General features: G+C 63.8%; 1 protein-coding gene across 2 annotated transcripts in view; it reads right to left on the bottom strand.

The window, feature by feature from the left end:
- DOCK6 (dedicator of cytokinesis 6) overlaps nt 1-8900 on the bottom strand; it is a 32606-nt gene extending 23706 nt beyond the window's left edge. For both annotated transcript variants that reach the window (XM_040986337.1, XM_040986336.1), the window contains exons 1-10: nt 8857-8900; nt 5248-5335; nt 4560-4732; nt 4351-4419; nt 4097-4226; nt 2563-2775; nt 1488-1573; nt 892-958; nt 634-783; nt 110-190 (exon numbers count right to left, since the gene is read on the bottom strand). In XM_040986337.1, the coding sequence (XP_040842271.1) occupies nt 110-190; nt 634-783; nt 892-958; nt 1488-1573; nt 2563-2775; nt 4097-4226; nt 4351-4419; nt 4560-4732; nt 5248-5335; nt 8857-8900 (1101 nt within the window). The remainder of the gene's footprint in view (nt 1-109; nt 191-633; nt 784-891; nt 959-1487; nt 1574-2562; nt 2776-4096; nt 4227-4350; nt 4420-4559; nt 4733-5247; nt 5336-8856) is intronic.
- Nucleotides 8901-12854: the final 3954 nt, after the last annotated feature.

Here is a 12854-nt window from a genome sequence, read left to right on the forward strand (position 1 = left end):
CTGCACTTGGTGTCGGGAGTGGGGACGTCGGGGGGCTCCTGCGCCCCCCGTGCACCTGCCCTCCCTCGCGTGCTCCTGCGCCCCCAGCCATCCTGCTCTGCCTGCTCACCTTGGCTGCGTCCGCCTCCTTCATCACCATGTAGGGCTCGCAGCACTCGCTGATGTCTCCCTGCTGGAGGACTTTCTCTAGCTGCAGGCCAGAAGGGCGCTGTGAGGCCACACCCCTCTCGCACGCCCCCCCAGCGCCCCGACCGCGGCCTCCTGGCTCCTCTCCTGGCCTTCTAGCACCTCCATGGCCCCCACCGGCCACCCCAGGGACCAATGATCAGCCCTCAGCTTGGCCCCACCCACACAGCGCCCACCCGGCTCTTCCAGACACACCCCCGTACCTCCAAAAGGAGGCCCACCTCAAGACACCCTCCCCTGGTGGCACAGGACTCCAACCAGGACCTGCCAAGGGGACCCGTCCTGGACAGGCCCCTTAGCTGCCGTGCCTCAGTCTCCCCATCTGTAATACCACCCTGACGGCCCTTCTGCCCTCCGTGAGGGTTTGGGGAGTCCGTTTCCTCCTCACTCCTCTGTCTCGAGGTCCCCTGGCTCGGCCCTGCCCCCACCCTTGCCTGGTCCCAGCACCTTGATGACCAGGAAGATGTCTGGTGACGGGTGGCTCACGGAGAAGATGGCAGAGCGGGCCAGCGTGGAGATGGCCGGGTGCGTGCCGTGCGCCCGCAGCAGCCCCTTCATGGAGTCCGAGTTCAGGTCGAAGTGGAAGTTTTCTGAGATCTGGGGGGGAGGGCCGGGGGAGGGGGAGGGCACACAGCTGGGGTCACAGATGCTGCCGCCCCCTCCGGGGACCCCATAGCCGCCATGACGGCTGGAGACAGCTCCCACCTTCTTCTTCTCCCGTGCGTCATACAGCGCCAGGGTCCCAAAGATGGGCTCGATCTCAATCTCGAATCTGTGGGTCAGAGCGAGGAGGGTCACCCGCGGCCCCAGCCCGTGGGCGTGGACAGGGCAGGGCTGTCTCCCACCGGGCCACGGGCTCATCCCAGCTGCCTGGCCCCTGCGTGGTTACACAGCAGGTGCTCCCCAAGTGTTTGTCGAGCGGCTGACTGAGCTGTTTCCGGGCCTGGAGAGCTTGGGGCTGGCCCGCAGCCTCCCTTTCCTGTCCCCCACCCCACCGCTCCGTCCTCCCTGGCGAGGAGAGGTGGGGGACAAGCAGGGGCCAGGCCGGGCCAGGGGCCAAGTCCACATCCTGTCCAGGCTCCGGCTCCATTCCCACACGCTTCTGGCTGCTCTTCCGCCCCCCTCCGCCCGGGGAGGACACCTCAGGCGGCTTGGCGGGAGCTGCACGGCCTCCTCGACACCTCCCAGGGGACGCTAGTGGCCGGGCAGGGCAGACGGAGCTTCTGCACTCTGTGCCTCAGTTTCCCCAGCGGCTCAGGCACATAGTGAAGGCGTGGAGGGGGGCGTGGGTTCATACTCACTTGAGTGACAGACACTTGACCAGCAGCCTCTGTCCAAAGTGTTCCCGGGGGGTCTCTGGGCGGCTGCAGCGCTCCACGGCCTCGTCCTGCCAAGGGTCGGGGGTGGGCTCGGGCGGTCAGCCTGCACGGCTGGGGCGCTGGGCACCACAGCCAGCACCCCAAGGCGGCACAGGGGGCTCCTCTGTCCGTCTGGGGCAGGGTCAGCAGCACAGAGGCGTCTGAAGTCCCCTTGACGTGACCATGAACTCTGACAGTTAGAACGGGCTCTCTCCAAACGCCAGGCGCGCGGGCACCCAAAACACACCGCCCGCCGTTCGGAAAGAGCACGGCGCACGAGCCGAAGCAGACTGCTGCGGAAAACCAAGCCTTGTGGGAGGCAGGGGGCTGCTGGGGAGCTCCGGTGGGGAAAAGGGTGTTTAAGAAGGGCACTGCAGGAGTGTTTTCAGTTTAGGGCGAGTTTCAGGGGGGATGGGACCCTGCCCTGAGTCAGGGTGCACCTGTACTCAGCAGGCGCCAGTCGGCACGCTGGGGCCGGTGGGTCACGTGTAAGACACAGTGGGCATTTACTGAGTGGTTAAATGAAAGTGCAGGAAGCCGGTGCAGTGGCTCAACTGGCTAATCCTCTGCCTTGCGTGTGCTGGGATCCCATAGGGGCACTGGCTCGAATCCCAGCGGCCCCGCTTCCCATCCAGCTCCCTGCCTGTGGCCTGGGAAAGCAGTGGAGGACGGCCCACAGCCTGGGGACCCTGCACCCGTGTGGGAGACCCGGAAGAGGCTCCTGGCTCCTGGCTTCGGATGGGCTCAGCTCCAGCCCTTGTGGGCACTTGGGGAGTGAACCAGCAGGTGGAAGATCTTCCTCTCTGTCTCTGCTTTTCTCTGTAAATTTCATCTGCCCTTTCATCAAGAATAAATCTTTAAAACAGAAAAGATGGACTGTACACCAGGTGCCAACTGGATGCAAGCACTTCCGGTGATTAAACGGGGAACTACAACGGAAGGCACTCGGTAAGCCCGGGGGTGCTGGGGTATACAGGCAGCGTGCCATCAGGGCATTGGTGCCCGCAGAGGCACCCACCTCGTCGGGCGCTGGGTAGAGGGTGAGCAGGGCCGGGGGCCGGTGCTGCCGCCGCAGGGCCTCATTGCGCCGGTCCACCTCCTCCGGGGCCTCCCGCTCCAGCAGCGAGGGCAGCAGGGAGTCGGCCTCCAGGTTCCTGAGGTCGAAGATGCCGGAGGCCCCGCTGCCACAAGGGGCGTCTTCCAGGGAACCGGAACAGCGCCGGGAGTCGTCCTGCTGGTGGAGAGTGCCAGCGCTGAGTGCCAGCTGTGTACACAAGACCCCGCTCGTTTTGCTGGCACATTTTCCACAAACTTCCATCCCCAGGAGCCTGCGTGCCACAGCAGTGACATGGTGGAGGAAGTTCCTCTCACTCCCTCCCCCCAGCCACTTGGAGCCTCAGCTGATCCTTCCTGGACCAATCACATCCTTCCCGGGCCAACCAGATCCCTCCTGGGCCAATCAGATCCTTCCTGGACCAATCAGATCCCTCCTGGGCCAACCAGATCCCTCCTGGGCCAATCAGATCCTTCCTGGACCAATCAGATCCTTGTCAGGGCAATCAGATCCTCCCCGGGCCAATCAGACCCCTCCTGGACCAATCAGATCCCTCCTGGACCAATCAGATCCTTCCCGGGCCAATCAGATCCTTCCCGGGCCAACCAGATCCTTGTCAGGCCAATCAGATCCTTCCTGGACCAATCAGATCCCTCCTGGACCAATCAGATCCTTCCCGGGCCAACCAGATCCCTCCTGGACCAATCAGATCCCTCCTGGACCAATCAGATCCTTCCCAGGCCAATCAGATCCTTCCTGGACCAATCAGATCCTTCCTGGACCAATCAGATCCCTCCTGGACCAATCAGATCCCTCCTGGACCAATCAGATCCTTCCTGGACCAATCAGATCCTTGTCAGGCCAATCAGATCCTTCCCGGGCCAATCAGATCCTTGTCAGGCTATCTGCCAGCTTCACGATTGGCTCAAGCCTCAACACACCCTTGGGTCTGGACCAATGAGATCCTTCCCTGGGACTGTGTACACTGTTGTTAGGGAAAGCGAGAATTGGTCCATGGACCAAGGCCCTGCTCCTGACCAACCCCAACTCAGCTCTGGGACCCCAGGTCTCTCCAATCTCAGGTCTCAGGGTCCCTGCTACCCGCCTGGGAGACCCAGACCGAGTCCCACCTTCTGATCTGCATGGTACAACCCTGGCTGCTGTGGGCACTTGGGGACTGAGTCTGTGGATGGCATGGCTTTGTCTTTCAAAGAAATAAAACAGTTGGGCCACGTGCGATAGCCTAGTGGCTAAAGTCCTTGCCTTGAACACGCTGAGGCCATCTGGGGAGTGAACCAGCGCACGGAAGATGTTTCTCTTTGCTCTCTATATCTTACGTGCCTCTGACTGTAACGCATTGCTCCCTGCAGTTCTTTTGGGGTTCAGATTAGTTCTCCATCACAGGGGAATGAAAGCCAGGGTTGCTCCCCTCAACACACACACAGAGCCGTGACACCCCTTGTGACGCCCCCAGTCCCCTGGCGAGGGGTTCGCTCACCGCGTCCTCGGGGCCGCCTTTCTCGTCTCCGCAAATGTCCTGCTCGAAGACCTGCCGGCTCAGGCCCTTCTGCCGCTCCCGCTGCGACTCGGTGGTGATGGGGCTGTAGGCCGCGCTCAGCCGCTGGTAGCTGGAGGAAGGACGGGGCAGCTGGGCAGGCGCTGGCCGCCCCCACCCGCTCCCCTGCACCCAGGTCCAGCAGGCGGGCAGCGGCGGGAGGACCAGCAGGAGCAGCTGGAAGCCCACCGACTGACCTTCTGTGCACGATGACCCAGTCCTGGGCGTACATGTCCACGGCAGCCTGAACCTGCCGGTCCAGTTTCCTGTCGGGCAAGGAAGGGGCAGGCTCAGTGGTGCCAGAGGGCGCTAGGGGAGGCTCAGGGAGGGTGGCCCATTCACACAGCCCGACCCAGGGCTTGAACTGTCGGATTTGGGGCGGGAGGCGTGGCCAGAGCCGACACACCCATCTTCTGGGATGCCAGGCTCGGTGGTCCGACTCTCCCGGGGCTGTAACAGCAGCTCCAGGTCGTCCGCAGGGAACTCCAGCAGGTCTCGGAGGGGCCCGGGCTCAGAGGCCAGTGGCCGGCTCACCATCTCTTCGAAGTCCAAGGGCTCGACAACCTCCGTCAAGGGCACCTGGGGCACGTGCAGGGAACTGTGGGTGACTGGGTGGGGAGTGGGGTCCTCGCCCCGGCCCCCGCCGCAATGAGGGTAGGGGTGGGAGCCATGGAGGGCGCTGGAGCCGGGAGGCGGGGACAGGGGCCAGCAGGAATCACAGCCTGGCCACTCTCCCATCCCACCCCACCCCCACCGGCTCGGCCCTCTGTGGTCTCCAGGAAGGAACTCCCAGCGTGGGGCTGCTGGGCAGGGACAGGAAACGGCAAGCTGGGAGGAATGGCCAAGGCCAACCCCACCCCTGGCCTCCAGGAAGTCGCTCCCAGCTCCAGCTGGGTGGTCCAGGCTGGAGTCTTCCCCCACCTGCCTGCCTGCCTCAGCCACCGCCCCACACACACCAGGGCTGCCTGCCCACCCGCACGCCTTCCCCCACCCCAACTCCTCGCCACGCCTGGCTGTTTCCCAGAGGGGCCAGGTGACACAGAGCCTGGAGGGTGGGGTACAGGGAGAAGGGGGTGCAGCACCCCAATCCTCACCCCCAGGGCGGTGCTGCTGCGCCTGCTGGCATGCGGGGAGCCACTATGTTCCCGGGACACCTGCTTCCGAACTTCCGCGGCCACCGTCCTGGGACGACAGGGAGAAGATGGAGGTTTGGGGTGTGTGGGGGGTTCAGGACTCCCACCAGGCAAGATGGGGCTGCAGCCTCCAGCAAGCCCCGGCAGGAGTCAGGGAGTCACAGACCTTGGGTGGCCTACGCCCGCTTCCCTGGGCCGGGCTGCGGGAGTTCCCCGCCACTGTCTCGTGCCCTTCTGCTGGCCATACCCGAGGGACACATGAGGCCAGCTCCAATGCCCGCCCTGGGGGGCAGAGGGACGGACGGAGGCCGTTGGACCATGGCCTCTGCCTCCCCATCCTCTGGGGACCAGTGCCGCACCCCTGCCTCAGGGTCCCACATCTGCAGCTCTCCCCCAGGAGGAGGGTCCAGCCTCGAGTACTCGGTTAACATTCCCTACCTGCACGTTGCTGGCAAGTCTGAATCAAGATCAAGACCGCCGTGTGCAAGAGGCTGGCACAGTGGGCAGAGCTCAGGAAAGTGGAGGCTGCATGGAGACCCCTTCTGTGCCTCCCCCTGCACCCCAACCCATTCTAGCCATCAAGTTCAGCTCCCATGGCAGCCTTGAAAGAGGTGAGGATGTGGGCCCAGCACAGCTGAAGTCCTCGCCATGCACGCACAGGGATCCGATCCAGGCACTGGTTCTAATCCCGGCTGCTCCACTTTCCACCCAGCTCCCTGCCTGTGGCCTGGGGAGGCAGTGGAGGATGGCCCACAGCCTTGGGACCCTGCACCCGCGTGGGAGACCCGGAAGAAGCTCCTGGCTTTGGATCAGCTCAGCTCTGCCCATTGCAGCCACGTGGGGAGAGAACCAGCAGATGGAAGATCTTCCTCTGTCTCTCCTCCTCCTCTCTGTATAATCTGACTTTCCAATAAAAAAAAAAAAGATAAAATAAATGTTAAATAAAGAGGCAAGGCTATGCATCTTTGGGTGCAGGGAGCCCCCACTCTGGGCTTTGTAAAAATGGAGAAGCGGGACGTGGTGGAAGGGGAGGCGGCACGGTCAGGCGCAGGTGGAGCTGCCCCTGTGCACGGTACCGCAGGTCAGAGAGGCCGGCCTGAGTCCTGGGGGTTCCACTTCTGTTTCAGGCCCCTCTGCATGTGTGCCCTGAGCAGGCAGCAGGCAGTGACCCCACACACTGGGCGGCTTTCCCCAGGAGGGGATTTCGTGGGCTGGGCTACCGTGGCCATAATCCTCCCAAGGAGATAAGGTGACAGCCCCGCGTGATGCGCGGGGGGCGGAGCTTCGAGGGGAAAGCCCGCGGTGGGTGGCAGCGCCAGGATCTTGGAGGACTCCATCCCCCGCGGCCTGATAAGGCGAGGTCTGTCCCCAGAGGGAAGGAAGACAAGAAAAACAAGAGCTGAAGTCGCAGGCGCTGAGTGCTCCCACAGACGGCGGAAAGGCAAGAAAAAAAAAAATGTTTAGGGCCTGGTATGGTAGCCTAGTGGCTAAAGTCTGCACCTGGCATGCGCTAGCATCCCATAGCGGCACTGGTTCTAATCCCAGCAGCTCCACTTCTCATCCAGCTCCCTGCCTGTGGCCTGGGAAGGCAGCAGAGGACGGCCCACAGCCTTGGGACCCTGCACCCGCGTGGGAGACCGGGAGGAGGCTCCTGGCTCCTGGCTTCAGATCGGCTCAGCTCTGGCCTCTGTGGCCACTTGGGCCCAGCTGCCCTGCTCATGGACCAGGGGCAATCAGGCCACTGGCACCCGGATGGAGCTCTCAGCTCGGACCCTGGTTATACCCTCCACGGCCACCCCAAGAACCCTCCTGCCCGAGTGTCCTCAACTACGCGACGTAGTGATGGGGACAACAAAGCCACAACAGCAGGCAGAGAGCGGGCTCAGCTGGACACTCGCCGGAGCGAGCCCGGTGCAACTGCTCACACCCTGGGGACGCAGCAGGCGACGGCTCCAGGCCCGCACCCCTGCGCCCAGGGGGTGACCCGCACGCAGCTCCTGCCCCCTGCTTGGGCAGCTGCCCAGTCCCACACATGGTGGGCATTTGGAAGGAGAACCAGGCCATCCTCTCTCCGCGCCTTTGAAATAAATAAACACAACTACCAACAGACACATCCCCAGGCTTAGAGACGAACAGAAACAGGACCACGGAAAGCGTGACAACCGCCTGGCCTTCCTGCCTCCCCTGGGGCCACGGCCCCGCTCTGCCCCCACAGCCCTGCCGGCTTCCCATCCCACATTCCCGGGCCATGCTAAGGTCCTCTCTCCCCCTCTCTCGCTCTCTCTCCCCCCACTTCCTGCCTCCTGCTCTGCCCCATGCACCAATTCTCTGTCCCCAAACATCCTTCACTCCCTCCCTCCCTGCCCCCTCTCCGCCCATCCCCGCTGGCTGGCCCTCCACGGAGCCCATCTCCGCGCGTCTCCCAGAGCAGGGCCTGCACCCCCTGCCCCCCAACACACACACACACAGAGGCCATATGCCCGTCACCTTGGCACTGTGAGGAAGTGACCCCACCCCGCTACGCAGACAAGGGACCCCACAATACTCCCAGGAGCCCGGCCCAGGCGCGATCTCTCCTCCAGCCGTAATGACTCGCCCAGCCGCTCCCCCTGCCCCCAGTCGGCCCACCAGCTGGTCCCGGGACCCAGCCCCCACTCCATCTATTCAATCATCCTGCAGCCCGTGCTGGGAGAGTCAGGAGGTGGGGGGTGGGTGCTGGCCACAGCTGTCCCCTGCCTCAACCCCCCAGCACCAGACAGCAGCTGGGCACTGCAGCCTAGAAGAGGCAAGGCATGGAAGTTTCCCGAAGGAGCCAGGTGCACCCCCAGACTCCCTCCCCGAGCCTAGAACCCACCCACCCTCGGGCTCCTCGGGGCGTGGGGACACCAGGGTCCAGGAGCTGGACAGAGGGTGCAGATGGTACCTGGTACTCCACCATCCCAAGACACCCCACCCCAGGCCGGGATTCCAGGGGTCCAGGAGCTGAAGTGGGGTGCAGATGGCACTGGGTACCCACCATCCCAGGACACCCCACTCCAGGCCGGGATTCCAGGGGTCCAGGAGCTGAAGTGGGGGTGCAGATGGCACTGGGTACCCACCATCCCGGGACACCCCACCCCATTCGACCCCACACCAGGCGAAGGGTCCAGGAGCTGAAGTGGGGGTACAGACAGCACTGGGTACCCACCATCCCGGGACACCCCACCCCGGGTCAGGGGTCCAGGAGTTGGACAGGGGGTGCAGACGGCACCCGGTACCCCACCATCCCGGGACACCCCACCCCGGGTCAGGGGTCCAGGAGCTGGTGTGGGGGTACAGACGGCATCCAGCACCCCGCCATCACAGGACACCCCACCCCGGGCCGGGATTCCAGCGTCCAGGAGCTGGACAAGGGGGTGCAGACGGCACCGGGTTCCCCCATCCCCGGACACTTCGCCGCACCCGGCTCCCTCAGGGAAGGGACTTGGGGTGCGGGGGACCCCCACACCCTCGGCGGGCCAGGGGCGGGCCCTCGGCGGGGCGGGGCCGGGCCAGGTGGGGGGCGCGGGCTGCAGTCGGGCCCCCACCTACCTGTTGATCTTGTGTGCGAAGGCGCGGCGCTCGGAGGCCGCCATGACGCCCGGGTCCCTCAGTCACCGCCGCGCTCGGACGCCGGGAGGCCGGTCAGGGCGGGAGGGCGGGGCCTGGGCCGGGGGCGGGGCCTGGATGGGGCGGGGCCGGGGCCGGGAGGGCGGGGCCGGGAGGGCGGGGCCGGAAGAAGGCAAGCCTGGGAAAGAGCGAAGCTGCAAAGGTGGGGCGTGGCCGGCGAAGATGGGGCGTGGTCGGGACTGCGGAGTGGGCGTGGCCACGCGTGGGCCCTGCCGCAGGGCGGGGCGGGGCCGGGGCGCTCCGGGGGCGTGGCCGAGGCAGACGGGGCGGGGCCTGGCTGGTTGTGGGCGTGGCCGTCTGGGACCAGCAGCGTCCCCACTGACCAGCGTCTCCCAGCCCAGCGAGCAGCCCTGAGGTTTTGGGTGAGTTTGGGGGAGCACTGTGCAAGAGTGGGGTCCCCGACTCCCGGGGAGGCGCCCGCACCACCTGCCAACACCGAACAGCACAGGTGGGAAACAAATAAAAGAATATTCACGGAAAATACATCCTTACCTGGTATTTTTTTGCATCTAAATAAGTGTTATCTCAAATACTTTTTGAGATTTTTTTTTAATTGGAAAGGTAGATTTACATAGAGAGACAGAAAGAAAGATCTTCCTTCCTCTGGTTCAATCCCCAAGTGGCTGCAATGGGCAGAGTTGAGCTGACCAGGAGCCAGGAGCCTCTTCCGGGTCTCCCACACGCGGGTGCAGGATCCCAAGGCTGTGGACCGTCCTCCACTGCTTTCCCAGGCCACAGGCAGGGAGCTGGGTGGGAAGTGGGGCTGTCGGGATTAGAACCTGTGCTCATATGGGTTCCTGGTACATGCAAGGTGACAACTTTAGCCACTAGGCTACTGTGCTGGGCCCTATATTGAATAATTTTTAAAAATTAATGTAAAAGGCCGTGCTCTTGCATCCGCTGGGTCCCCTGCCTCCCTGCAGCAGCCGGAGCTGGACCAGGCAGCAGCCAGGAGCCCAGGAACCCCATCCGTGTCTCCCCCAAGGCTGGACAGGCATGTCAGGGACTTGAACCTCCCCTGAAGGAAGCTGGACCCCAGCAACAGAGCCGAGACCCCAAGTTCCCATTCCGGTCTTCCCTCAGTCTCTGGGTCTTACGCGGGTTGATCGTGGCCGTGGGGCTCCCAGTCAGGTCCGAAAGTCTGAGACCCTGAGCCCGCGGGCGAGTCCCAGCCCCCGCCTCTAGGCCTCCTGTAGCATCCGACCCACGGGGTGGCACCCGGCCTGACATGTGCCAGCCACGCAGGCGACCCCGCCCCAAGTGGTCCAGCCAGTCTGTCCCTGCTGTGCATGAGGGGACATGTGGTGGAGGACGAGCCAGTGACTCCGTGGTGCTTTGCCACGCCCCGCCCCACCTCACCCCGTTGTGGGGGTGTAATTCCGCTGGGGGCCCCGCTCGCCTCACGCCACCCTTGCACCTGGCAGGGCTTCCCCACACACTGCCAGACAGTCCTGGCAGTGGGACTTCCCGTGAGGACTGACAGCGGGGTGCAGTGCGTCCCCCCACCCAGACCCCGCTGTGCATCCCCAGGCTAGCGGCTCAGCCTCTCTGGGCCTCGGTGTCCGGCTGAGGATCTGGGAGCGTTCTGCTCTTGCAGCCACCGGCAGCCGGAGGAGATGGCTGTCACCGGGGCTTCCTGGGCCCTGCCAGACCTGAAAATCAAGGCCTGGCCCGGCGCGGTGGCGCAAGTGGTTAAGGTCCTCGCCTAGCACGCCCGGGATCCCATATGGGCGCCGGTTCTATCCCAGCAGCCCCGCTTCCCTTCCAGCTCCCTGCCTGTGGCCCGGGAAAGCAGCCGAGGACGGCCCAAAGCTTTGGGACCCTGCACCCGCGTGGGAGACCCGGAAGAGTCTCCTGGCTTCGGATCGGCATAGCATCGACCGTTGAGCTCACTTGGGGAGGGAATCATCGGATGGAAGATCTTCCTCTCTGTCTCTCCTCTCTGTATATCCGCCTTTCCAATAAACAAAATAATAAAAATAAAATCTTTAAAAAAAAAAAAAAAAAACAATAAAAAAAGAAAATCAAGGCCTGACTCACTGGGTGGGGCTGGGCGGAGCGGGGCGGGGAGCGCGATCCAGGCAGCTGTATAAACAGAGCCCCTGGCTGGGCAGGGACTTTGGCCTCCCTCGGCTGCTGTGGGCACACCAAGGGACAGGAGCTAGGAGCTGGGGGCACAGGCGCTGGGTGGGCTTGGGCACGTGGGCTGCTGACGAGGTGAAGGTCAGCTTGAGACGCGAGGTGCGGCTCATCACCAAGGCAGATTGACAGAGAAGGAGAGAGAGCGAAACATCGCAGAATCTTCCACAGTGACTGAGCTGAGCTGACCAGGAGCCAGGAGCCAGGAGCCTCTCCCGGGTCTCCCACAGGGTGCAGGGTCCCCAGGCTGTGGGCCGTCCTCCACTGCTTTCCCAGGCCACGGGCAGGGAGCTGGGTGGGACGTGGAGCTGCCGGGACTCGAACTGGCGCCCAGGTGGGATGCCGGTGCTTGCAGGAGGACACTCCCTCAGCAGCCTTGCTCATTCAGCTGGCCAAAGCTGAGCCGGGTGCTGGTCTGGAACCTTCTCCATCCGCACCAAGCTGGGTTCTCTGAGACCCATTGGACCCGAGGGAGGTCCGACCTGGGCGCCCACTGCCCCCTCGTGGCAGCGCTGGGTATGGGCACTGGGGGAGTGAACCAGGGGATGGAAGATTCTGTCTGCCTTTCAAATACAAAGAAACATATATATTTTTAACTGCTGTGGGGCCCAGAACGGTAGCCTTGTAGCTCAAGTCCTCACCTTGCTCGCGCTGGGATCCCATATTGGCACTGGTTCTAATCCCGGCAGCCCCACTTCCCATCCAGCTCCCTGCCTGTGGCCTGGGAAAGCAGTGGAGGACGGCCCAAAACCTTGGGACCCTGCACCCGCGTGGGAGACCCGGAAGAGGCTCCTGGCTCCTGGCTTCGGATTGGCTCAGTTCTGAACGTTGCGGCCGCTTGGGGAGTGAACCAGGAGATGGAAGATCTTCTTCTCTGTCTCTCCTGCTCTCTGTATATCTGATTTTGCAATAAGAAATAAATTAAGTAAAAAAAATAAATCCTGCGATGTTGGAGTCCCCAGAGCCGCCCTTCTCAGAACTCCAGGGACTCCAGCCCTCCCGGCGGATGCCGAAGTTGGTGAATCCCTCGCTGCAGAAATGAGAGACCTGCAGATTGGCTGCTGGGGGCAAGGCTGCTTGTGGGAAGACAGTGGGTCCCTAGAGGCCCGGGCTCCCATCCAGGCCCAAACACCTGTGTGAGGGCCTGCGGTGTGGGCACTGGGGCCATCCAGGGCTGCGATGGGGCCCACGTGGCAGTAACATCAGGAAGACGCTGGACCCCCAGTGCGGGGTGTGTGCTGGGGCTGCCCTCCCCGCTGCGTGCGGAGCTGGGCCAGGAAGCAGGAAGCCTGAGGCCGAGCTGGCCATGCGGGACACGCTCACAAAGGGAGGCCAGGAGGGCAGGCCGCAGGCTTCCTGTCTTTCTCCGAGCCGGCGGCCCGCCCACAGGAGCGTCACCCTGGACGCCCGTGTGTCCCCCCCGGCACGTTTCCCCTCTGACATCGTTTGCTGGCTGAACAGCGCGGTGTGTTTCTGCATGCGACGGACAGCAGTGTGGCCTGTGCAGCCGACATCCGTGTGATGGCACAGCGGCAGCTTGGGTCTCCCCGCGGGTGCAGGGTCCCTAGGCTTTGGGCCGTCCTCCACTGCTTTCCCAGGCCACAGGCAGGGAGCTGGGCGGGAAGTGAGGCAGCCAGGACTCGAACCGGCAGTCCGACAGAGTCTGCCCACTTCCCAAGCCGGGGTGCCGCACCGCCAGCTTTCTGGGGTACACCTGTACCCCAGCTTTCTGACCAGACCTACTGTGCTATGCTTAGGGGACACAAACGTTCTGGATGCCA

Source organism: Ochotona curzoniae, unplaced genomic scaffold (genome assembly GCF_017591425.1).
Source record: "Ochotona curzoniae isolate NIBS_2020 unplaced genomic scaffold, NIBS_Ocur_1.0 contig_4502, whole genome shotgun sequence".
In the NCBI taxonomy this organism is placed as follows: Eukaryota; Metazoa; Chordata; class Mammalia; order Lagomorpha; family Ochotonidae; genus Ochotona; species Ochotona curzoniae.